The sequence below is a fragment of the Carcharhinus amblyrhynchos genome, unplaced genomic scaffold, assembly GCF_965287045.1.
Source record: "Carcharhinus amblyrhynchos unplaced genomic scaffold, sCarAmb.v2.hapA scaffold_43, whole genome shotgun sequence".
In the NCBI taxonomy this organism is placed as follows: Eukaryota; Metazoa; Chordata; class Chondrichthyes; order Carcharhiniformes; family Carcharhinidae; genus Carcharhinus; species Carcharhinus amblyrhynchos.
The window spans coordinates 140001-167686 of NW_027649784.1; the positions used below are offsets into that span (position 1 = coordinate 140001).

Sequence of the window (27686 nt, forward strand, 5' to 3'; positions counted from 1 at the left end):
ACTTTTGAATGGACCTACCTCGCATTAAGTTGATCTTTCTCTACACCCTCGCTATGACTGTAACATTACATTCTGCACTCTTTTCTTTCCTTCTCTGTGAATAGTATGCTTTGTCTGTATAGCGCACAAGAAACAATACTTTTCACTGTATCCCAATACATGTGACAATAATAAATCAAATCCTTCTCCCTATTTACTCTATGAACGGTATGCTTTGTCTGCGTAGCACTCAAGAAACAATACTTTTCGCTGTTGACAGACTTTTGAATGGACCTACCTCACACTAAGTTGATCTTTCTCTCCACCCTAGCTATGGCTAAAACACTACATTCTGCATTCTCTTCTTTCCTTCTCAATGAACAGTATGCTATGTCCGTATAGTGCACAAGAAACAATACTTTTCACTGCATTCCAATACATGTGACAATAATAAATCAAATCACAGGAAGGTCTCCCACAGTCTCTGTTAACCCTGATACTGTCCCTGTGAACTGCTCTGCCTCGGGGCCATGGGGGAATTTGCCTTCTCAAGGGCTCCCGCCGCCATTCCGGTGTTCCCGGTCACCTACCAGCAGTGCCTCGCGAGCGCCCTCACACTTCTCCTTCCGGCCGGACACGATGATGATGTCACATTTCCTGGGAGCGTGCTCCACCTCCCCAAAGTCAGGGTTCAGGTCGCCGTTTTCCTGGGGATGCAAGTCTGGACCTGCTGAACAGGGAGAAACCAGCACGGGGGGTATGGGGTGTCACAACACCACGTGCACGCACACACACACACACACACACACACACACACAAAGAGAGACACAGACAGGGGGCTACACCGGACTGACACCCAGCAGCGAGAAGAGTCCATTCTGCCCTTCACAACTGCTCCCGCATCCAATGTTAACACAGCCCCCAGGACACTCTAGACATCTTGAAGCGCAGAAACGGGGAGGGCCTCGGCCTAGTGGTATTATCGCTCAGACTACTAATCCAGAAACTCAGCTAATGGTCTGGGGGACCCGGGTTCGAATCCTGTCATGGCAATGACGGAATTTGAATTCAAAAATAAATCTGGAATTAAGGATCTACTGTTGACCCATTGTCGGAAAAACCCATCTGGTTCACTCATGATAAAAGCAAGTTACTGCAGATGCTGAAACAGAAAGAGAAAATGTGGTACAGTGGGTTGGCACAGCTGCCTCACAGCTCCAGGGACAGGGGTCCGATTCCTGACTTGGGTCACTATCTGTGTAGAGTCTGCACATTCTCTCCGTGTCTGTGTGGGTTTCCTCTCAGACGCTCCGGTTTTCTCCCACAGTCCAAAAAGGTGCGGGGTGAGGTGGATTGGCCACGCTAAATTGAGCCTAACGTCAGGGGGATTAGCAGGGTAAATATGTGGGGTTAATGGTAATAGGGCCTTGTGTGATTGCGATAGGTGCAGGCTCAATGGGCCCAATGGCCTCTTTCTTCACTATAGGGATTCTAAGACTTCCCAGCCATGTGTCTCTGCCCCAAGATCTCCAGAAGGAAGTTTCCATTTCCCATACCAGGCACGGGCCACTGGTTAGCACTGCTGCTTCACAGCGCCAGGGACCTGGATTCGATTCCCGGCCTGGGTCACTGTCTGTGCGGAGTCTGCACGTTCTCCCCGTGTCTGCATGGGTTTCCTTCCCACAGTCCTAAGATGTGCAGGTTAAGTTGATGGGCCATGCTGTTGCTTTATGACTCTACATTGTCACTTTGTGTCTGGGAGTTAGCAGGGTAAATAAGTGGGGAGGTAGGGCCTGGGTGGAATTGTTGTCGGTGCAGGCTCGATGGGCCGAATGGTCTCTTTCTGCACATAGGAACTCCATGACAATTATGCCTCCCCAGTGTAGATCTGCAAGAGCGTAACTTGTGATACAAGAAAGACTTGAATAAATGTAGGGTCTTTCACAACACTAAACCTCCCAATACTCTTTACAACCAATGAGATACAGGGTGGCACAGTGCATTAGCACTGCTGCCTCACAATCCGGGTTCCATTCCCAGCTTTGGTCACTGTCTGTGTGGCGTCTGCACATTCTCCCTGTGTCTGTGTGGGTTTCCTCCGGGTGCTCCAGTTTCCTCCCACAGTCTGAAAGACATGCTGGTGAGGGTGCATAGGCCGTGCTAAATTCTCCCTCAGTGTTACCCAAACAGACGCCGGAGTAACTTCATTGCAGTGTTAATGTAAGCCAACTCGTGACACTAATAAATAAACTTTAACTTTATAAGATCTCAGCAGGTCTGGCAGCATCTGTAAGGAGGGAAAAGAGCTGATGTTTCAAGTCCAGATGACCCTTTGTCAAAGCTGAAAGGCAGAGAATGTGACTTTGTATGTTCTAGAAAGGCAAAGAAAGAACTTTTCGATATTTTTTGCCTTTTAGCTTTGGTTATTAGTATCGCAAGTCAGCTTACATTAACACTGCAATGAAGTCACTCTGACAATCCTCTAGTCGCCACACTCCAGTGCCCGTTCAGTAACACAGAGGGAGAATTTAGCATAGTCAATCCACCTAACCGCCACATCTTTGGACACTGGGGGCAATTTAGCATGGCCAATCCACCTAACCTGCACATCTTTGGACACTAAGGTGCAATTTAGCATGGCCAATCCACCTAACCTGCACATCTTTGGACACTAAGGTGCAATTTAGCATGGTCAATCCACCTAACCGGCACATCTTTGGACACTAAGGGGCAATTTAGCATGGTCAATCCACCTAACCTGCACATCTTTGGACACTAAGGGGCAATTTAGCATGGCCAATCCACCTAACCTGCACATCTTTGGACACTAAGGGATAATTTAGCATGGCCAATTCACCTAACCTGCACATCTTTGGACACTAAGGGGCAATTTAGCATGGCCAATCCACCTAACCTGCACATCTTTGGACACTAAGGGATAATTTAGCATGGCCAATCCCCCTGACCTACACATCTTTTCAGATTGCAGGAGGAAACCGGAGCACCCGGAGGAAACCTACGCAACACGGGGAGGGAGAACATGCAGACTCCGCACAGACAGTGACCCGAGGCCGGGAATTGAAGCCGGCTTCCTGGCGCTGTGAGGCAGCAGTGCCACCCCACCTCCTCCACAATGGCTGAGCAAGATATTCAATTGGAGGGGCAATTGGGGATGGGCAACAAATGCTGGCCAGCGACGGACGCCCTCACACCACGAAGGAAAAATAAGACCCTGCCTCACCTGGATTCAACCATCTCGTACCTCTCTTCCTGAACTCCCTCACCCCTTCCCTAACCACCCGGGTTACTGCCTGAGCATTCCCTAAAGCCAATCCTTCCCTCATCTCTCCAAACGCCACAGCTACCCTGTGAAGTCCCTATCTTCTCCGCAAAGCCCTTCTGTTTACTAGCTGCGGCAGAGTCTGCAATTTCCTGGTCCCTTGTGTGGTAATTACAGGACCGAGCCCGGCCCCGAAAGCTGCCAAATTAACACTCGATCGTCTCAAATGAGGCCGCTCCCTGGTTAACGAGTGGAAAGATCGAACCCGAGGGAGGCCCTCGGTTGCCCCCGGCGGGGAGCTATTTGCGGAGAGTAAACAGGCGCGCCGTGAAGTCCCAGCAGGATTCCGAGGGAGGGAAACACACAGAGCTGCCAACGCTCAGAGCTCGGGTAGCCGCATCAACCCACTCCAACCAGAGAAGGCCGTGGGTTCGAGCCCTGTTCCAGGGCCTTTAGTACAAGGCCCGCTACTTCAGTGCACTACTACAGGAAGAGTGCCACATTGTTGGAGGAGCCGCCAACATGGCAAGTTCCATCCGACCTGTTCAGGTAGATGTGAGAGACACTGTGATACTATTTGGTGCAGCGGGGGGAATGTCTTACCAGCCAACATTTCATAGAATCCTACAATGCAGAAAGAGGCCATTTGGCCCATCGTGTCCAAAGATATGTAGGTTAGGTGGATTGGCCACGCTAAACTGCCCCTTAGTGTCCAAAGATGTGCAGTTTAGGTGGATTGGCCATGCTAAATTGCCCCTTAGTGTCCACAAATGTGAAGGTTAGGTGGATTGGCCATGCTAAATTGCTCCATAGTGTCCAAAGATGTGCAGGTTAGGTGGATTGGCCATGCTAAATTGCCCTTAGTGTCCAAAGATGTGCAGGTTAGGTGGGTGGCCATGCTAAATTGCCCTTTAGTGCCCAAAGATGCGCAGGTTAGGGGAATTGGCCATGCTAAATTGCCCTTAGTGCCCAAAGATGTGTCAGTTAGGTGGATTGGCCATGCTAAATTGCCCCTTAGTGTCCAAAGATGCGCAGGTTAGGGGAATTGGCCATGCTAAATTGCCCTTTAGTGCCCAAAGATGTGTCGGTTAGGTGGACTGGTCATGCTAAATTGCCCTTTAGTGCCCAAAGATGTGCAGGTTCGAGGATTAGTGGTGTAAATAGATGGGGTTACAGGGACAGGGCTGGGTGAGATTCACTGTTGGAGAGTAGGTGGAGTCTCAACTGCCCTCCTTCCGTGCTGGAGGGGTTCCATGAGTCCCCAGAGTTTCTCAGGCACAGGTCGGAATGGTTCTACGAGCACCGGGAATGAAAAACGAGAAAAAAAGGGCAGACGGGATGGAAAGGAAAAAGGCAGAGCGAGTGGAAAACGGGGACCAAAGATATGGAAGAGCGCCACTTGACCACCCAGCCTCAGCAAGGCGGGAGTGACACGGCGGGTGAGCGTGCGTTCCCGCGAGGTGAATGGGGCACGTCGATTTCTCCCGCCGCGGTGGGGCCTCCTCCTCTCAAACCCTACCTTGGCTCTCGTCCCGTTCCGGGAATTTGATCTGCACATCGTAATCCCGGGTGATCTGCTGCACCTTGGAGCCCTTCATTCCCATGACGGCTCGGTGGAATTTCTGCGGAATAACACATTCCAGCGTCACCTGGGCTTCCTAAGGAGGGGCACAGACAGAAAAGAGAAACGGATCTAAGACAAAAAAAAAATAACTGGGGGGGGGGAGGTGGGGTGGCGGGGGTGGTGTTGGGGGGAAGGAAAAAGAGTCACTTCTTTTTAAAAGATTTCTTTAAAGTTTATTTATTTGCGTCGCAGGTCGGCTTACATTAACACTGCAATGAAGTCACTGTGAAAATCCCCTGTTGCTACACTCCAGCGCCTGTTAAATTTTATTTATTGGTGTCACAAGTAGGTTTATGTTAACGCTGCAGTGAAGTGACTGTGAAAATCCCCCAGTTGTCACACTCCCGTGCCTGTTCGGGTAACACTGAGGGAGAATTTTAAGTTTCAAGTTTACTTATCAGTGTCACAAGTCAGGCTTACATTAACAGTGCGGTGAGGTGACTGTGAAAATCCCCCAGCCGCCACACTCCCACGCCTGTTTGGGGTAACACTGAGGGAGAATTTAAGTTTAAAGTTGATTTATTAGTGTCACAAGTAGCTTTATGTTAACACTGCGGTGAAGTGACTGTGAAAATCCCCTGGTCGCCACACTCCTAACTCCACACTTCCCCAGTCGCCACAGTGCTAACCCCTGTGCCACCCCATACTGAAGCACCTTTCAATTCAAAATGTTTTCGTCATTACCTGGGGACAGTTAACTTTCATAGCCTCCTCTTTAAGATGCTGCACTTTTGGGGACAACACCGATAACCTCAATGATGTGTGTGTTTACATCTGTATTTTTTATTCATTAGTGGGACACGGGCGTCGCTGGCTGGGCCAGCATTTATTGCCCATCTGTAGTTGCCCTTGGAGGGCAGTTGAGAGTCAACCACATTGGCTGTGACTCTGGAGTCACATGTAGGCCAGACCGGGGTAAGGATGGGAGATTTCCTTCCGTGAAGGCCATCGGATGTGAAAGGCTTAGCGGGATAGCAGGCAAATGGGACAACTCAGTTCAGGAAGCGGCACGACGGTTAGCACCGTGCCTCACAAAGCCAGGGACCCGGGTTCGATTCCCAACTTGGGTCACTGACTGTATGGAGTCTACATGTTCCCCCCGCCCGTGTCTGCGTGGGTTTCCTCCGGGTGCTCCGGTTTCCTCCCACTGTCCGAAAGATGTGCAGGTTAGGTGGATTGGCCATGCTAAATTGCCCCTTCGTGTCCAAAGATCTACAGGTTAGGAGGATTGGCCATGCTAAATTGCCCCTTCGTGTCCAAAGATGTGTAGGTTAGGTGGATTGGCCATGCTAAATTGCCCCTTAGTGTCCAAAGATGTGCAGGTTAGGTGGATTGGCCATGCTAAATTGCCCCTTCGTGTCCAAAGATGTGCAGGTTAGGTGGAGTGGCCATGCTAAATTGCCCCTTCGTGTCCAAAGATGTGTAGGTTAGGTGGATTGGCCATGCTAAATTGCCCCTTAGTGTCCAAAGATGTGCAGGTTAGGTGGAGTGGCCATGCTAAATTGCCCCTTCGTGTCCAAAGATGTGCAGGTTAGGTGGATTGGCCATGCTAAATTGCCCCTTAGTGTCCAAAGATGTGCGGATTAGGTGGATTGGCCATGCTAAATTGCCCCTTAGTATCAGGGGGATTAGCAGGGTAACTATGTGCGGTCATGGGAACAGGGCCTGGGTGGGATTGTGGTCGGTGCAGATGGGCCGAATGACCTCCTTCTGCACTGGAGGGATCCTCTGATTCTGTGAAACCATGGACAGGTAGGGCTGAATGGCCTGTCTCCAAGCTGTGTAATCCCTTTGATTCTGTGAAACCATGGACAGGTAGGGCTGAAGGGCCTGTCTCCAAGCTGTGTAATCCCTCTGATTCTGTGAGCGTGAAAGGATGTTACGGATCCCCTTCTCCTCCTGCCCGATTTGCTCACCAGGTCACTGATGATCTCCTGGATGCGTTTCTTGGCCGCCTCCACGCAATCTTTTGCCCCTTTCAGCATCACCCGGTCGCTCTGGATGCCTGTGCGGGGAAAGCTGACCGTCACTCCTCCGTACTCCTCGGCAATCTCGCGGAGTACCTGCCCCCTGCGCGCCACAAAGTGCCGGTGATACTTGGGGTCCACAATCATCAACTCTTCGATAACGTTATCCTGCAGGAGAGGATTTCAGAATGAGTGAGCCGTCGTCTGCTCCAACTCTCACCACCTTTTACAGGTGCACCACAGAAAGCATCCTCTCTGGTTGTATCACAGCTTGGTATGGGCTCCTGCTCTGCTCAAGACTACAAGGAACTACAAAAGGTCGTGAATGTAGCCCAATCCATCACCCAAACCAGCCTCCCATCCACTGACTCTGTCTACACTTCCTGCTGCCTCAGGAAAAGCAGCCAGCATAATTAAGGACCACACGCACCCCGGACATTCTCTCTTCCACCTTCTTCCGTCGGGAAAAAGATACAAACGTCTGAGGTCACGTACCAAACGACTCAAGAACAGCTTCTTCCCTGCTGCTGTCAGACTTTTGAATGGACCTACCTTGCATTAAGTTGATCGTTCTCTACACCCTAGCTACGGCTGGAAGACTACATTCTGTACTCTCTCCTTTCCTTCTATATGAACGGTAAGCTTTGTCTGTATAGCATGCAGGAAACAATACTTTTCACCATCTCCAAATATGTGTGACAATAATAAATCAAATCCTTCTCTCCTCTGTACTCTATGAATAGTATGCTTTGTCTGTATAGCTCACAAGAAACTATACTTTTCACTGTATCCCAATACATGTGACAATAATAAATCAAATTAAAAAGTTCCTATTCTCTGTTTCAATGTTTAGTTCAAAGTTTATTTATTAGTGTCACAAGTAAGGCTTAACACTGCAAAACTCCCAGTCGCCACACTCCGCCGCCTGTTTGAATAATACTGAGGGGCAATTTAGCATGGCCAATCATCTAACCCGCACATCTTTGGACACTAAGGGGCAATTTAGCATGGCCAATCCACCTAAACCACACATCTTTGGACACTAGGGGCAATTTAGCATGGCCAATCCACCTAACCTACATATATTTGGAACTCAGGGGCAATTTAGCATGGCTAAGCCCTCTAACCTACGCATCCCGGGACACTAAGGGACAATTTAGCATGGCCAATCCCCCCTAACCTGCACATCTTTGGACACTAAAGGACAACTTAGCATGGCCAATTCGCCTAACCTACACATCTCTGGACACTAAGGGCAATTTAGTATGGCTAGTCCCTCTAACCTACACATCCCGGGAGGCTAAGGGGCAACTTAGCATGGCCAATCCACCTAACCTGCACATCATTCGGACTGCAGGAGGAAATCGGAGCACCCAAACGAAACCCATGCAGACACGGGGAGAACATACAGACTCCAGACAGATAGTGACCCAAGGCGGGAATTGAACCTGGGTCCCTGTGAGGCAGTAGTGCTATCCACCGTGCTGCCCTGATGAGGTGGGAGGGAAATAAGCGGAAGGAACTAACCAGGTTCTTGATGAGAATCTCCAGTTCTTTGTGCGCCTGCTTTATTGCCTCTTCCTTCCCCACGATGGTGATCAGCTCCTGGTCCCTGTCATCGACGGCTGGGAAGATGATTCTGGCCCCCGTACGATCCCGCACTCTGCGGATGTTTCCGCCGCCCCTTCCGATGAGGAACTTGTGGTATTCCGGTTTTGCGTGCAACTCCACGGTGCAGTTGTTGATTTGCTGAAAGGCGGAGGCAGGGGAGGGTGTGGAGAATAAGACAGTTAATTTAGAATCCCGACGGTGCAGAAGGAGGCCAATCAGCCCATCCAGTCTGCACTGACTCGCTGACAGGGGTATTAACCTTGCCCCATTCCCCGTTACCCCATGGCTAAGCTGCGGTGGCACAGGCGGGTACAATTACAGCATCGAAAAGACATTTGGGCAGGGACATGATAAGGAAAGGTTTAAAGGGATATGGGCCAAACTCGGGCAAATTGGACTAGTTCAGTTTACGAAACCTGGTCGGCATGGATGAGATTGGCCGAAGGGCCTGTTTCTGAGCTGTCCATCTCTATGACTCTCGTCCATCTAACCCGCACATCTTTGGACACTAAGGGGCAATCTAGCATGGCCAATCCACCTAACCTGGACATCGTTGGACACTAAGGGGCAATTTAACATGGCCAATCCACCTAACCCACATATCTTTAGACACTAAGGAGTAATTTAGCATGGCCAATCCACCTAACGTGCACAGCATTGGACACTAGGAGGCAATTTACCATGGCCAATCCACCTAACCTACACACCTTTGTACACCAAGGGGAAATTTAGCATGGCCAATCCACCAAACCCACATATCTTTGGACACTAAGGAGTAATTTAGCATGGGCAATCCACCTAACCTGTACATCTTTGGCCACTAAGGGACAATTTAGCATGGCCAATCCACCTAACCTGCACATCTTTGGACACTAAGGGGGAATTTAGCATGGCCAATCCACCTAACTTGCACATCATTGGACACTAGGGGGCAATTTAACATGGCCAATCCACCTAACCTACACATCTTTAGACATTAAGGGTCAATTTAGCATGGCCAATCCACCTACCCGCACATCTTTGAAGTGTGGGAGGAAACCGGAGCACCAGGAGGAAAGGAAACCCACACGCACAGACACAGGGAGTGACCCAAGACGAGAATTTAACCTGGGTCCCTGGCGCTGTGAGACAGCTGTGCTAACCACTGTACCGCCCCTATCAAATCTCTCCCACGCTGTCCTCCGGGGAGGGAGGGCTTGGTGATGTCTCCAGAATGATACGGTACAGAACAAGGCCATTCAGCCCCCTGTGCTTGGTCTTTGGTTGAGTGATGAGCTTAATCTCACACTTCATAATATACCTTAGGAATGATGGAGATTTGAATGAACGCTTTAAGGCTGAGAGCATTTCACCTCTTAATGTCTTCTCCAAATATTGTATTTGCAGATCTTCGAGCTGTATTTCAATTGTCACACTTCTTGCATCAACCTTTATGCAGTATACATTCTTATGTCCATGTGTATTGTCGGGCTATCACTATATAAATGTGTCATCTTGTTAGAGGGAGGCAATGGCCCAGTGGTATTATTGCTGGACTATTAATCCAGAAACTCAGCTAATCTTCTGGAGGATCCAGGTTCATATCCCACCATGGCAGATGGGTAGAATTTTGAATTCAATTTAAAAGAAAAATCTGGAATTAAGAATCTATTTAAGGCATTGTTGACTGTCGGAAAAACCCATCTGGACAGCACAGTGGGTTAGCACTGCTGCCTCACAGCGCCAGGGACCCGGGTTCGATTCCCGTTTTGGGTCACTGTCTGTGCAAAGCTTGCACATTCTCCTGCGAATGCGTGGGTTTCCTCCGGGTGCTCCAGTTTCCTCCCACAGTCCAAAGATTGTGTGGGTTAGGTGAATTGGTCATGCTAAATTGCCCCTGAGTATCAGGGGGAACCAGCTAGGGTAAACGCATAGGGTTGTGGGGAAAGGGCCGAGGTGGGAATGTGGTTGGCGCAGACTCGATGGGTGTTCTTCTGCACTATGGGCTTCTATGATTCTGCGGTTCACTAATGTCCCTTGGAGAAGGAAATACAAAACAAAGAACAAAGAATAACACAGCACGGGAAACAGGGCCTTCGGCCCAATGAGCCCGTGCCGCCATCTTAACAAAGCATTTTCCTACACCTACCTTGACCCGTGTGTATGCATATGGTACCCCCATTGGAAACCAGATTCAGGGGAGAATAGTTTAGGGACAATTTGTTACACCAATCAGCCTAAGAGCACATCTTTGGGGTGTGGGAGGAAACCAGGGCACCCGGAGGAAACCCACGCAACCACAGGGAGAATGCGCAAACTCCCACAGACACTGGCCCAAATCCATGTATCTGCACAGCAGGCAGTGATAGTCACTGAGCTGTTGCGGTGCCCATCTGCTGGTCCAGTTTTAAGCACACACAACGACGCGAAGTACTAGGCCACTCCCGGAACATCCAAGAGCTGCCCACGCATGACCCACCGTGTGCATGCCCCTCGTTTGACAACAAGGTGGACCGACACACCTGCGGAGGAAAAGAGACAAAACATCAATCTGCCGTCTTTACCCAGTCTGGCTTAATGTGACTCCAGAGCTGCAGCAATGTGGTTGACTCTCAACTGCCCCCTGAACAAGGGCAGCTAGGGATGGGCAATAAATGCTGGCCAGCCAGCGGCATGGCACCCATGTCTCACGATGAATAAAAAAAACAGGCTAACTAGGGTCAATCGTTTAAGATGCCAGGTGAAATTTTTTTTAACCATCTGACATTTGTTTTCCGAGTAACTGAAAATTCTCATCTCCAAAATAAGGATTGCCTCATTAAATATTTCTTTTACTCCTCCATTAAGCCATGACTAACACAGCCGACTGACCAAGACTTTAAGTCATCTCTCCTGATCTCTCCTCACGTGGCTTGGTGTTGAGTTTAATTTGAAAATGGTTTACGAGCAGGTTCAGGTGGCAGTTAGGAAGGCAAATGCAATGTTAGCATTCATGTCGAGAGGGTTAGACAACAAGAGCAAGGATGTACTTCTGAGGCTGTATAAGGCTCTGGTCAGACCCCCATTTGGAATATCGTGAGCAGTTTTGGGCCCTGTATCTAAGGAAGGATGTGCTGACCTTGGAAAGGGTCCAGAGGAGGTTCACAAGAATGATCCCTGGAATGAAGAGCTTGTCATATGAGGAACGGTTGAGGACTCTGGGTCTGTACTCGTTGGAGTTTTGAAGGATGAGGGGGAGGATCTTATTGAAACTTACAGGATACTGCGAGGCCCGGATAGAGTGGACGTGAATAGGATGTTTTCACTCGTAGGAAAAACTAGAACCAGAGGGCACAACCTCAAGCTAAAGGGATGATACTTTAAAAGTGGGGTGAGGAGGAATTTCTTTAGCCAGAGAGTGGTGAATCTTTGCTGCAGAAGGCTGTGGAGGCCAGGTCATTGAGTGTCTTTAAGACAGAGATAGAGAGGTTCTTGATTAATAAGGGGATCAGGGGGAAAAGACTGGAGAACGGGGATGAGAAAAATATCAGCCATGATTGAATGGCGGAACAGACTCGATGGGCTGAGTGGCCTAATTCTGCTCCTATGTCTTACGCTCCGATGAAGGTCCTGGGGGTTTTAAAGGCACTACATACACTGGAATACCTTTTCCTCGGCCAGCTGAAGTAACTGTTTCCTTGCTTTCTCCACCTCCTCCACAGGACCCCTGATGGTGACTTTGTCGCTGCCTGAGCCTTCCGAGGGGAAATGGATGTGCACTCCCCCACACTCCTCCATCAGTGACCGCACCAAACGCCCCTTAGCACCGATCAGGGAGTTGTGCAGTTTGGCAGGGATCAAAACATCCACTTCCTTGATGTTCGCCTGTTGGAGACACACAGCCGCAATTAAACAGCAATACACAAGCACAAGTGCACACACATGCACGCACACACACATACACAGCACACATGCTCACACGCTCAAGCAACCCCACATACAAGAACATATGTACACAACATAAGCCCTCAGGCATATAAACACATGTGTGTATCCCGCACATACAAACACACATAGACAACACACACACGTACCCCACATACACATATAGACAATACACACACATACCCTACACACAACACATATGGAAAACACACAAACAAAAACACATATAGACAACACATACATATGTAACCCACACAGACACATCTATGGACAACATGCACACATACAAACAACACACACATACATATAGAGAACACACACATGCCCCACATACAACACATATAGATAACACACATATGTACCCCACACACATGCATGCATAGACAACACACATATACACCCCACACACATACATACACACAAAGCACACATAGACAACACACATATGTACCCTGCACACACGTATAGACAATACATACACACCTGCACACAACACATATGGACAACACACACACATGTACCCCACACACACAAAAATGCAAAAAGACAACACATATGTACTCCACACACAAACACAAATAAACAACACATATATCCCTTGCTCGCACACACACATACACGCGCACAAAAACAGAGGCAACACACACACACACAAACGCTCATATAGATAATACACATATAACCCACACACAAACACACACGTATACCACATACACCACACACAAACAGACAGATAACACACACATATACCACCACTCCCCCACACAAAAATATAGAGCACACAGGCAAACACACACACACACAAGCACACACACAGACAATGTTATACAGCAACAGACCCATCCACATCAGTACTGTACCCCAGTGTTATACAGCGACAGATCCATCCCCACCAGTACTGTACCCCAGTGTCATACAGGGACAGATCCATCCCCACCAGTACCGCACCCCAGTGTTATACAGTGACAGACCCGTCCCCACCAGTACTGTACCCCAGTGTTATACAGTGACAGACCCGCCCCCACCAGTACTGTACCCCAGTGTTACACAGTGACAGACCCATCCCCACCAGTACTGTACCCCAGTGTTATACAGTGACAGACCCGTCCCCACCAGTACTGTACCCCAGTGTTATACACTGACAGACCTGTCCCCACCAGTACTGTACCCCAGTGTTATACAGTGACAGACCCGTCCCTATCAGTACTGCACCCCAGAGTTATACAGCGACAGACTCATCCCCACCAGTACTGTACCCCAGTGTTATACAGCAACAGATCCGTCCCTACCAGTACTGTACCCCAGTGTTATACAGCGACAGATCCGTCCCCACCATACTGTACCCCAGTGTTATACAGCGACAGACCCATCCCCACCAGTACTGTACCCCAGTGTTATACAGTGACAGACCCATCCCCACCAGTACTGTACCCCAGTGTTATACAGTGACAGACCCGCCCCCACCAGTACTGTACCCCAGTGTTATACAGTGACAGACCCGTCCCCACCATACTGTACCCCAGTGTTATACAGCGACAGACCTGTCCCTACCAGTACTGTACCCCAGTGTTATACAGCGACAGACTCGTCCCCACCAGTACTGTACCCCAGTGTTGTACAGGGACAGACCCGTCCCTACCAGTACTGTACCCCAGTGTTATACAGTGACAGACTCGTCCCCACCAGTACTGGACCCCAGTGTTGTACAGGGACAGACTTGTCCCCACCAGTACTGGACCCCAGTGTTATACAGTGACAGACCCGTCCCCACCAGTACTGGACCCCAGTGTTATACAGGGACAGACCCGTCCCTACCAGTACTGTACCCCAGTGTTATACAGCGACAGACCCGTCCCCACCAGTACTGTACCCCAGTGTTATACAGCGACAGACCCGTCCCCGCCAGTACTGTACCCCAGTGTTATACAGTGACAGACCCGTCCCCGCCAGTACTGTACCCCAGTGTTATACAGTGACAGACCCGTCCCCACCAGTACTGTACCCCAGTGTTATACAGGGACAGACTCATCCCCACCAGTACTGTACCCCAGTGTTATACAGGGACAGACCCATCCCCACCAGTACTGTACCCCAGTGTTATACAGTGACAGACCCATCCCCACCAGTACTGTACCCCAGTGTTATACAGTGACAGACCCGTCCCCACCAGTACTGTACCCCAGTGTTATACAGGGACAGACTCATCCCCACCAGTACCGTACCCCAGTGTTATACAGTGACAGACCCGTCCCCACCAGTACTGTACCCCAGTGTTATACAGCGACAGACCCGTCCCCACCAGTACCGTACCCCAGTGTTATACAGTGACAGACCCGTCCCCACCAGTACTGTACCCCAGTGTTATACAGCGACAGACCCGTCCCCACCAGTACTGTACCCCAGTGTTATACAGTGACAGACCCGTCCCCGCCAGTACTGTACCCCAGTGTTATACAGTGACAGACCCGTCCCCGCCAGTACTGTACCCCAGTGTTATACAGTGACAGACCCGTCCCCGCCAGTACTGTACCCCAGTGTTATACAGAGACAGACCCGTCCCCACCAGTACTGTACCCCAGTGTTATACACTGACAGACCCGTCCCCGCCAGTACTGTACCCCAGTGTTATACAGTGACAGACCCATCCCCACCAGTACTGTACCCCAGTGTTATACACTGACAGACCCGTCCCCACCAGTACTGTACCCCAGTGTTATACAGTGACAGACCCGTCCCCACCAGTACTGTACCCCAGTGTTATACAGTGACAGACCCGTCCCCACCAGTACTGTACCCCAGTGTTATACAGCGACAGACCCGTCCCCACCAGTACTGTACCCCAGTGTTATACAGCGACAGACCCGTCCCCACCAGTACTGTACCCCAGTGTTATACAGAGACAGACCCGTCCCCACCAGTACTGTACCCCAGTGTTATACAGAGACAGACCCGTCCCCACCAGTACTGTACCCCAGTGTTATACAGTGACAGACCCATCCCCACCAGTACTGTACCCCAGTGTTATACAGAGACAGACCCGTCCCCACCAGTACTGTACCCCAGTGTTATACAGTGACAGACCCGCCCCCACCAGTACTGTACCCCAGTGTTATACAGAGACAGACCCATCCCCACCAGTACTGTACCCCAGTGTTATACAGAGACAGACCCGTCCCCACCAGTACTGTACCCCAGTGTTATACAGTGACAGACTCATCCTAACCATAATGCATTCTTTTTAGCTCTTAAACCTCTCTTGGATGCAACCCATGTTTGGAAGGGCGATATTCCGACACAAAGAACAAGAAAAGAGGTCTGTACAGTTGCTTAAACCTGATCCGGTCACTTCCTGCTTTTCCCACATCACCTGTGGGTGCCTCTCCGAGTCTCCCAGTGATTCCCAAGTGTTCCCCGCCTCCCCAAACCCCCTGGTGAAGTTGAATGAACGAGATGACACAAGCACAGGGTTGGGGGGAAGCTGAGAGTGTGGACAGGGACGCCCTGACCCGATCTACCAGCTCGCGTTGAATGGAGAGGATGCGATCTCGGGCTGCCTCGCAGTTGGCTTTCTTCCCGGTGATGAGGATCACCTCCGAGTTGCTGTTCTCAGTGGGGAGGTCTATCTTTGTGTTCGTTTCTTCGCGGATCTGGCGAGGAATAGCAAAAGCACACAAGTCAGAGGCCGTGTACCCCCATGCTGGCATTCCCTTCCTAACCAGCGCCGCGGGTGTACCCACACACCGCATGGGCAGCTCACTGCCACCTTCTCAAGGCTGCAGCCGGCCACGTCACACCTCATGAACGACTGACACAAAAGTAGCCCACTTGCCCAATGCTGATGGCTCATTTCACAACCCCATTTCATCCAGCTACTTTTGTCTTGCACGATTGGGTGACACAGTGGTCAGCACTGCTGCCTCACAGCGCCAAGGACCCGGGTTCGATTCCTGGCCTTGGGTCACTGTCTGCGTGGAGTTTGCACATTCTCCCCGTGTCTGCATGGGTTTGCTCCGGTTTGCTCCCACAGTCTGAAAGACGTACCTGGTTAGGGTGCACTGGCTGCGCTAAATTCTCCCTCAGTGTTACCTGAACAGGCGCCGGAGTGTGGCGACTGGGGGATTTTCACAGTAACTTCATTGCAGTGTTGATGACTCACGATGCTAATAAATAAATTTAAAAAAAAACACCCCGATGGCAGCGGGTCAACAGAGCAGCTCACCACCACCTGCTTAAAGAGCAACAAGGGATGGGCAATAAATGCCAGCGATGCCACATCCCACAGATAAGAACACAAGAACCAGGAGCAGAAGTAGCCCATCCAGCCCCTCGAACCTGCTCCGCCATTCAATCAGATCATGGCTGATCTTTTTGTGGCCTCAGTTCCACTTACCCACCCGCTCGCCATAACCTTTACAAAGGACAAAGAAAATTACAGCACAGGAACAGGCCCTTCGGCCCCTCCAAGCCTGCACCGACTGTGCTGCCCAACTGAACCCCCTACCCTTCGGGGACCACATCCCTCTATTCCCCATCCTATTCATGTATTTGTCAAGATGCCGCTTAAAACTCACTATTGTATCTGCATCCACTACCTCCCCTGGCAGTGAGTTCCAGGCACCCACCACCCTCTGTGTAAAAGACCTGCCTCGTACATCTCCTTTAAACCTTGCCCCTCGCACCTTAAACCTGTGCCCCCCCCAGTCATTGACTCGCCCACCCTGGGGAAAAAGCTTCTGACTATCCACTCTGTCCATGCCCCTCATAATCCTGTCGACTTCTATCAGGTTCTATCAGAGTTAATCCCTTTACTGTTCAAAAATCTATCTATCCTCGCCTTAAAAACATTCAATGAGGTAGCCTCACTGGGCAGGGAATTCCACAGATTCACAACCTTTTGGTTGAAGAAGTTCCTCCTCAACTCAGTCCTAAATCTGCTCCCCCTTATCTTGAGGCTGTGCCCCCTAGTCGAAGAATGAATGAAAAAACGAAATCATTCACCAAGTATTGACAACCCATTTCATCCAGCTGTCTATGTCTTTTTGACGTTCTGTACTAATGGTCCTTGCATGTTTCAACACTAACAAGTTCAGTATTATCCACAAATTTTTAAAATGCCCCAGCCCAATACATCCAGATCCAGGTCGTTAAGTTTAAGTTGCAGTTTATTTATTAGTGTCACAAGTCGGCTTACATCAAGTTGCTGTGTAAATCCCCCTAGTTGTCACACTCTGGTGCCTGCTCGGGTAACACAGAGGGAGAATTTAGCACAGCCAATGAACCCTAACCAGTCTTTTGAACTGTGGGAGGAAACCAGAGCACCCACCAAGTCTGCACCGACTCTGGTTCGATTCCCGGCTCGGGTCACTGCCTGTATGGAGTTTGCACATTCTCCTCGTGTCTGCGTGGGTTTCCTCCGGGTCCTCCAGTTTCCTCCAACAGTCCAAAGATGTGCGGGTTAGGTTAATTGGCCATGCTAAAATTGCTCCTTAGTGTCCCGGGATGTGTAGGTTAGAGGGATTAGTGGGTAAATGTATAGGGGTAGGGGGATAGGGCCTGGGTGGGATTGTGGTTGGTGCAGACTCGATGGGCCGAAGGGCCTGTTTCTGCACTGTAGGGATTCTATGTATAACTCTTAAGCTTAAGTTTATTTATTAGTGTCACATGTAGGTTTACATTAACACCACAATGAAGTTACTGTGAAAATCCCCTACTCACCACCCTCCGGCGCCTGTTTGGATAATAGTGAGGAAGAATTTAGCACCGAACCATCATGTCTTAAATTTAAGTACTGAGTATTTTACTTAGACCCTATTCCCCGTAACCCTAGATATTTATCCCACTAATTCCCCGAGCCTGCACATCTTTGGACACTAAGGGACAATTTAGCATGGCCAATCCACCTAACCTGTACATCTTTGGATACTAAGGAGCAATTTAGCATGGCCAATCCACCTAACCTGTACATCTTTGGATACTAAGGAGCAATTTAGCATGGCCAATCCACCTAACCTGTACATCTTTGGATACTAAGGAGCAATTTAGCATGACCAATCCACCTAACCTGCACATCTTTGGAGTGTGGGAAGAAACCCATGCAGACAAGAGAATTTGCAGACTCCAACAGTGACCAAAGTTGGGAACTGAACCTGGATCGCTGGTGCTATAATTTGGCATGGCCAATCCATCTAACCTGCACATCTTTGGACATTAAAGGGCAATTTAGCACGGCCAATCCGTCTAACCTACACATCTTTGGACACTAAGTGGCAATTTATCTTGGCCAATCCACCTAACCTGCACATCCAAAGATGCGCGGGTTCGGTTGATTGGCCATGCTAAATTGACCCTAATGTCCAGAGAATTAGCAGGGTAAATGTGTGGAGTTATAGTAATAGGGCCTGGTGGGTTTGTGGTCAGTACAGACTCGATAGGCTCAATGGCCTCCTTCTGTACTGTATGGACTCTATGATCTTTGGATACTAAAGGGCAACTTAGCATGGCCAATCCACCTAATCCGCACATCTTTGGAGTGCGGGAGGAAACCAGGGCACCCAGAGGAAACCCACGCAGACACAAGGAGAACGTGCAGACTCCACACAGACAGTGAATTGAACCCGGGTCCCTGGCACAATGAGGCAGCAGTGCTAACCACTGTGCCACCGTGCAGCTCTCTCGTCCTTGCCTCACAGAGCTTCCCCTCAAATGCATCAAAACAACTTCTTTTTAATCCTCCAGGGGTGAATTTTTTTTTTGTCTTACTCTCTAGAAAGCAAACATTTTCCATCACAAGTTCTATTTATCTCTTCTTCTTGTTACCGTGAAAAATTAAAGAGGAAAACAAGCCTGTGGTTATCAGAGTGAATCAAAGGCATCGAGGAATGTGAGGTGGCCTGAGGCCAGTGGGCTGACGAATGGCAGATGGAGTTTAATTTGGACAAATGCGAAGTGATGCATTTTGGTAGATCGAACCAGGGCAGGACTTACTCAGTTAATGGTAGGGCACTGGGGAGAGTTACAGAACAGAGAGATCTAGGGGTACATGTTCATAGCTCCTTGAAAGTAGAGTCACAGGTGGAAGGAGTGATGAACAAGCATTCGGCATGCTTGGTTTCATCAGTCAGAACATTGACAATAGGAGCTGGAATGTCTTGTTTAAGTTAGAACAATAGAATCCTACAGTGCAGAAGCAGGCCATTCGGCCCATCAAGACTGCACAATCCCACTCAATCCCTATAACCCCATGCGTTTACCCTAATGAGTCCCCCGACACTAAGAGGCAATTTAGCATGGCCAATCCACCTAGCCCACACATCTTTGAACACTAAGGGGCAATTTAGCATGGCCAATCCACCTAGCCCACACATCTTTGAACACTAAGGGGCAATTTAGAACGGCCAATCCACCTAGCCCACACATCTTTGAACACTAAGGGGCAATTTAGCACGGCCAATCCACCTAGCCCACACATCTTTGAACACTAAGGGGCAATTTAGCATGGCCAATCCACCTAGCCCACACATCTTTGGACACTAAGGGGCAATTTAGCACGGCCAATCCACCTAGCCCACACATCTTTGAACACTAAGGGGCAATTTAGCATGGCCAATCCACCTAACCTGGACATCTTTGGACACTAAGGGGCAATTTAGCATGGCCAATGCACCTAACCCACACATCTCTGGAGCGTGGGAGGAAACCCACACAGACACAGGGAGAATGTGCAAACTCCACATAGACAGTGACCCAAGGTGGGAATCAAACCCGGATCCCTGGCGCTTTGAGGCAGCAGTGCTAACCACGGTGCTACCGTGTCGCCCTTTGCATAAGTTTCACAAGACATTAGCAAGGCCACACTTGGAATACTGTGTGCAGTTCTGGTCACCCTATTATAGAAAAGATATTATTAAAATAGAAAGAGTGCAGAAAAGATTTATTAGGATGCTACCAGGACTTGATGGTTTCAGTTATCAGGAGAGGCTGGATAGACTGGGACTTGTTTCCCTGAAGCGTAGGAGGCTGAGGGGTGATCTTATAGAGGTCTATATAACAATGAGGGGCACAGATCAGCTAGATAGTCAATATCTTTTCCCAAAGGTAGGGGAGTCTAAAACTAGAGGGCATAGGTTTAAGGTGAGAGGGAAGAGGTACAAAAGGGTGTCGAGAGGCAATTTTTTCACACAGAGGGTGGTGTGTCTGATGCCAAACGTGGGCAATTGGGATTAGCTTAGGGGTTTAAAAAAAGGGGCAGCATGGACAAGGTGGGCCGAAGGGCCTGCTTCCATGCTGTAAATCTCTACGGCTCTATGATAAAGGGTTTGATTCTATGTCTGTGCTGATCTGAGCCGCAGGCACGACACAATAAATGTGTGCAGTTTTTGGTCTCTTTATCTGAGGAAGCATGTCCTTGCTACAGAGGCAGGACAGCAAAGGTTTACCAGGCTGATTCCTGGGCTGGCAGGTCTGTCATATGGGGAGAGACTAAGTTGGTTAGGACTGTATTCACTGGAGTTTAGAAGAGCGAGAGGGGATCTCATAGGAACTTATAACATGCTAACAGGGTTAGACAGGGTAGAGTCAGGAAGAATGTTCCCGATGGTGGGGGGGGGAGCCCACAACTCGGGGTCATAGTTTGAGGATAAGGAGTAAACCTTTTAGGACAGAGGGTGGCGAATGTGTGGAATTCACTCCCACGGAAAGTAGCTGAGGTCAAAACGTTGTGTGCTTTCAATAAGAAATTAGATACAGCTCTTGGGGCTAAAGGGATCGAGGGATATGGGAGGGGGAAAGGGGGGGGGATCAGGATATTGAATTTGATGATCAGAATGAATGGTGGAGCAGGCTCAAAAGGGCCGAATGGCCTACTCCTGCTTCTAGTTTCTATGCCGACGTAATAAATAAAGTTGGGATATAATATTAACTTTAGGTAGGGATCGTAATGAATTTGTAGTGGAGCATTTGGAAAGCAGCGGCAGGATCAGACACAGAGTCAGCATGGATTTATGAAGGGGAAATCATGCTTGACAAATCTGTTGGAATTCTTCTGTTGAAGAATTCTTAGATCTGTTGAAGATCTAACAGGTAGAGTTCACAAGGGAGAGCCAGTCAATCTGGACTTTGAAAAAGCGTTTGACAAAGTCCTGCACAAGTGGTTATTGTGCAAGATTAAAGCGCGTGGGGCTGGGGGGAGTGTATTGAGATGGATAAAAAACTGGCGGGCAGAGAGGAAACAAAGAGTCGGAATTAATTTTCCAATTGGCAGGCAGTAACTAGTGGGGTGCCACATAGATCGGTACTGGGACCCCAGCTATTCACAATATCTACTAATGATTTGGAAGAGGGAACAAAATGTCACGTCTCAAAGTTTGCAGATGATATACCAAGTTGGGTGGGAGGGTGAACTGTGATGCAGATGAAGAGATCCTTCAGAATGATCTGGACAGGTTGGGTGAGTGGGCAAGTCAATGGCAGATGCAGTATAATTTGGATAAATGTGAGGTTATTCACTTTGGAAGCAAAAACAAGAAGGCAGATTCCTACCTGAGTGGTTGTAAATTGGGAGAGGGGAGTGTGCAGAGGGATCTGGGTGTCCTTGTGCACCAGTCGCTGAAGGTAAGAGTGCAGGTGCAGCAGGGGGGTAAAGAAGGTCAATGGTATGTTGGCCTTCATTGTGAGAGGTTTCGAGTACAGGAGCAGGGGTGTATTGCTGCAATGATACGGGGGCCTCGGTGAGGCCACACCTAGAGTATTGTGCGCAGTTTTGGTTTCCTTTCCTGAAGAAGGATGTCCTCGCTCTGGAGGGAGTGCAGCCAAGGTTTACCAGGCTGATCCCGGAGATGGTGGGACTGATGTACGAGGAGAGATTGACTCGGTTAGGATTGTTTTCCCTGGAGTTCAGAGGGGGGAATCTCATAGCGACTTATAAAATTCTAACAGGGCTAGGCAGGGTAGATGCAGGGAGGATGTTCCCGATGGTGGGGGCGGGGGGGGGGGGGAGTCCAGAACAGGGGTCACAGTCTGAGGATTCAGGGTAGACCATTTAGGACGGACGTGAGGAGACATTTCTTCACCCGGTGAGCCTGTGGAATTCATTCCCACAGGAAGTAGTTGATGGCAAAACATTGAATGTATTCAAGAGGCGGCTAGATATAGCACTTGGGGCAAACGGGATCAAAGCTTTTAGGGGGAAAGCAGGATTAGACTATTGAGTTGGACAATCAGCCATGATCATGATGAATGATAGAGCAGTTTTGAAGGGCCGAATGGCCTCTGCCTGCTCCTATCTTCTACGTTTCTATGAATGACGGAGCAGGCTCGAAGGGCAGAATGGCCTCTTCCTGCTCCTATCTTCTAAGTTTCAATGAATGATAGAGCAGTTTTGAAGGGCCGAATGGCCTCTTCCTGCTCCTAACTCCTGCGTTTCTACGAATGACGGAGCAGGTTTGAAGGGCAGAATGGCCTCTTCCTGCTCCTATCTTCTAAGTTTCAATGAATGATAGAGCAGTTTTGAAGGGCCGAATGGCCTCTTCCTGCTCCTATGTTTCTATGAATGATGGAGCAGGTTCGAAGGGCAGAATGGCCTCTTCCTGCTCCTATCTCCTATGTTTCTATGAATGATGGAGCAGGTTCGAAGGGCTGGATGGCCTCCCTCCTGCGTCCGGTTTCTATCGGTAATAACAATCGCAGACGGGTTGTGTCACGCCGCCCTTCGTACCTTCTTGATGTTGGCCCCACCTTTGCCGATGATGTTCTTGTGGAACTGCTTCAAGATGGGGGTGGAGACGGAGTAGCTGTTCTCGATCTGGAGGGGGGGTAAAACAGAAAGAGCCGCTCAGTAAATAAACAATTACATGCGTGAGGGTCGGTGGGGGGAGAGGGTGACACATGTTTGCGACACACAGCGTTCTGTGCATCAATCAAAAGCTGTTCGGTGGAGAGAGAGGGAAACAGCGATTTTTCCTCAGAAGGGGAATGTTCGCTCTGGTTTCCTGCGGGGCTGTGCTGAGTATTTCCAGAATTTCCCAGTTTGCAGCACCCACAATATTCTGCATTACCCTGTTGAGGGTCAGAGAGAAAGGCATCCTCGCCCATCTAGCCTACTGACAATGACAGTACATTAATTCTGCGAGCACCATTGCAAATTAGAACTCCACCTCTTACGACCCTGTATCACAAAATCCCAACAGTGCAGGAAGAGGCCTTTCAGCCCATCCAGTCTGCACCGACAACAGTCCCACCCAGGCCCTATCCCCTTACGTCCATGTATTTAGCCTGTTGGTGAGCACTGCTGCCTCACAGCGCCGGGGACTCGGATTCGATTCCCGGCTGGGTCACTGTCTGTGCGGAGTCTGAACATTCTCTGCGTGGGTTTCCTCCGGGTGTTCCGGTTTCCCCCCACACTCTGAAACACGTGCTGGTTAGGGGTGTATTGGCCGTGCTAAATTCTCCCTCAGTGTTACCCGAACAGGCACCGGAGTGTGGCAACTAGGGGATTTTCATAGTAACTTCGTTGCAGTGTTAATGGAAGCCTTACTTGTGACTAATTCATAAACTTTGCTTTTTAATTCCCTTGACATGAAGTGAAATTTAGCGTGGCCAATCCGCCTACCTGCACATCTTTGGACACTAAGGGGCAATTTAGCACGGCCAATCCACCTAACCTGCACATCTTTGGACACTAAGGGGCAATTTAGCATGGCTAATCCACATAACCTACACATCTTTGGACACTAAGGGGCAATTTAGCATGGCCAATCCACATAACCTGCCATCTTGGGACACTAAGGGGCAATTTAGCATGGCCAATCCACATAACCTGCCATCTTGGGACACTAAGGGGCAATTTAGCATGGCCAATCCACATAACCTGCCATCTTGGGACACTAAGGGGCAATTTAGCATGGCCAATCCACCTAACCTGCCATCTTGGGACACTAAGGGGCAATTTAGCATGGCCAATCGACCTAACCTACACATCTTTGGACACTAAGGGGCAATTTAGCATGGCTAATCCACATAACCTACACATCTTTGGACACTAAGGGGCAATTTAGCATGGCCAATCCACATAACCTGCCATCTTGGGACACTAAGGGGCAATTTAGCATGGCCAATCGACCTAACCTACACATCTTTGGACACTAAGGGGCAATTTAGCATGGCTAATCCACATAACCTACACATCTTTGGACACTAAGGGGCAATTTAGCATGGCCAATCCACCTAACCTGCACATCTTTGGACACTCAGGGGCAATTTAGCATGGCTAATCCACATAACCTGCCATCTTGGGACACTAAGGGGCAATTTAGCATGGCCAATCGACCTAACCTACACATCTTTGGACACTAAGGGGCAATTTAGCATGGCTAATCCACATAACCTACACATCTTTGGACACTAAGGGGCAATTTAGCATGGCCAATCCACCTAACCTGCACATCTTTGGACACTCAGGGGCAATTTAGCACGGCCATTCCACATAACCTGCACATCTTTGGACTGTGGGAGGAAACCCACGCAGACCCAGGGAGAACATGCAGAGTTTGCATGGACAGTGACCCGAGACTGGGAATTAAACCTGGATTCCTGGCGTTGTGAGGCAGCAGTGCTAACCGCTGGGCCCACCGTGCCGCCCTAACTGGTAGGGAGGGGTTGGGAGTGGTGGGAGAGGTCGTCAGCTTGCAGGTTGGGGGAATAGGAAAGGTGAAGGTTTGTGTCCCGTACACAGCAGTGCGTAAATCAAAGGTGTAGCTCGTACACAGGCACCATTGTCACACCAGGCACTGCAGTGACGCGGAACAGGAGAATGTGCAGGCTGGAGTGCCGCTCCACTTACCAAGTCAGCGATGACTTTCTGAAGGAATTTGCCACACTTCTCCACCTCGTTCTTCGGGCCACGCAGCTGAACGATGTCACTTTTCTGCGCAGGGTCTGGAAAGTTGATAATCACCTGGACCAAGAAAAAAGTGAAGATGTTTTTCTTTGATGGTTTGAAGTCAGAGTTCCTTTTAATGTTGGAGACAGAACAACAAAAGGTGATTCAGCCCTTCCCAGCCTGTTACACGGGAACCACTGAATAGACCATAGTTTGATTTGATTCATTATTGTCACATGTATTGGGACACGGTGAAAAGTATTGTTTCTTGCGTGCTGCACAGACAAAGCATACCATTCATAGAGTACATAGGGGAGAAGGATTTGATTTGATTTATTATGGTCACATGTACTGGGATACAGTGAAAAGTATTGTTTCTTGTGTGCTATACAGACAAAGCATACCGTTCACCGAGAAGGAAAGGAGACAGTGCAGAATGTAGTGTTACAGTCATAGCTAAGGTGTAGAGAAAGATCAACTTAATGCGAGGTAGGTCCATTCAAAAGTCTGACAGCAGCAGGGAAGAAGCTGTCCTTGAAATGGTTGGTACGTGACCTCAGACTTTCGTATCTTTTTCCCAATGGAAGAAGGTGGAAGAAAGTAATTAATTGTAAAGAAATCCCACCTGGGTTCACTAATGTCACCTCTTTTTAGATTTATTGTTGTCACATGTATTGGGATACAGTGAAAAGTATTGTTTCTTGTGCGCTATACAAAGCATAACATTTATAGAGTACATAGGGGAGAAGGATTTGATTTATTATTGTCACATAGAGAAAAGTATTGTTATTGCGCACGATACAGACAAAGCATACCGTTCATAGAGAAGGAAAGGAGACAGTGCAGAATGTAGTGTTACAGTCATAGCTAGGGTGTAGAAAAAGATCAACTTAATGTGAGGTAGGTCCATTCAAAAGTCTGACAGCAGCAGGGAAGAAGCTGTTCTTGAGTCGGTCGGTACGTGACCTCAGACTTTTGTATCTTTTTCCCGACGGAAGAAGGTGGAAGAGAGAATGTCCGGGGTGCGTGTGGTCCTTGATTACGCCGGCTGCTTTTCCCAAGGCAGTGGGAAGTGTAGACAGATTCAATGGATGGGAGGCTGGTTTGTGTGATGGATTGGGCTACATTACAACCGTTTTGTAGTTTCCCGCAGTCTTGGGCAGAGCAGGAGCCGCAATAAACTACAGAGGGTTGTGATGGAGCCCATACAATCTCTCCAGTGTGGAAGGTCATTCTACACAGCGTTGGACACTAATTGGCAATTTAGCATGGCCAATCCACCTAACCTACACATTTTTGAGACTGCGGGAGGAAACCGGAACACCCGGAGGAAACCCACGCAGACACGGGGAGAATGTGCAGACTCCACACAGACAGTGACCCGAGCCGGGAATTGAACCCGGGTCCCCGGCGCTGAGAGGCAGCAGTGCTAACCCACTGTGCTGCTCCATTATCCCCAACGGCTCGGAAAGATGGGAGTATCATAGAATTGTTACATTGCAGAAAGAGGTCATTCTGCCCATCCAGCATAGCCAAATGACTTTCTGCAGTTGTGGGCGATCCCAGTGGTGGGGCAGGGCTGAATAACAATGCCCTGTTGATCAGCGGGGCACGGTGTGGTGATGGTGAAGGGTGTGATATTGACAGGGGTGTCACAGAGATTTACAACATGGAAACAGACCCTTTGGCCCAACTTGTCTATGCTACCCCTAAGCTAGTCCCAATTGCCAGTGTTTGGCCTCTATCCCTCTATACCCATCTTACCCATGTAACTGTCTAAACGCTTTTTAAAAGGCAAAATTGTACCTGCCTCTACTACTGCCTCTGGCAGCTCGTTCCAGACACTCACCACCCTCTGTGTGAAAACATTGCCCCTCTGGACATTTTTGTATCTCTCCCCTCTCACCTGAAACCTATGCCCTCTAGTTTTAGGCTCCCCTACCTTTGGGAAAAGATATTGACTATCTAGCTGATCTGTGCCCCTCATTATTTTATAGACCTCTATAAGGTCATCCCTCAGCCTCCTACACTCCAGAGAAAAAAGTCCCAGTCTATCCAGCCTCTCCTTGTAACTCAATCCGTCAAGTCCCGGTAGTATCCTAGTAAATCTTTTCTGCACTCTTTCTAATTTAGTAATATCCTTTCGAAAATAGGGTGACCAGAACTGTACACAGTATTCCAAGTGTGGCCTTACCAATGTCTTGTACAACTTCAACAAGACGTCCCGACTCCTGTATTCAATGTTCTGACCGATGAAACCAAGCATGCCGAATGCCTTCTTCACCGCTCTGTCCACCTGTGACTCCACTTTGAAGGAGCTATGAACATGTACCCTGAGATTTCTTTGTTCTGTAACTCTCCCCAACGCCCTACCATTAACTGAGTAAGTCCTACCCTGGTTCAATCGACCAAAAGGCATCACCTCGCATTTATCTAAATTAAACTCCA

At 49.1% G+C, this 27686-nt stretch overlaps 1 protein-coding gene across 1 annotated transcript in view; it reads right to left on the reverse strand.

Annotated features, from left to right (window-relative positions):
* LOC145337134 (vigilin-like) overlaps positions 1-27686 on the reverse strand; it is a 99129-nt gene that overhangs the window by 13973 nt on the left and 57470 nt on the right. The window contains 8 exon segments of the mRNA XM_080181912.1: positions 570-709; positions 4779-4917; positions 6800-7018; positions 8378-8599; positions 12086-12304; positions 15880-16011; positions 23076-23162; positions 25200-25313. Coding sequence (XP_080038038.1) covers positions 570-709; positions 4779-4917; positions 6800-7018; positions 8378-8599; positions 12086-12304; positions 15880-16011; positions 23076-23162; positions 25200-25313 — 1272 coding nt within the window.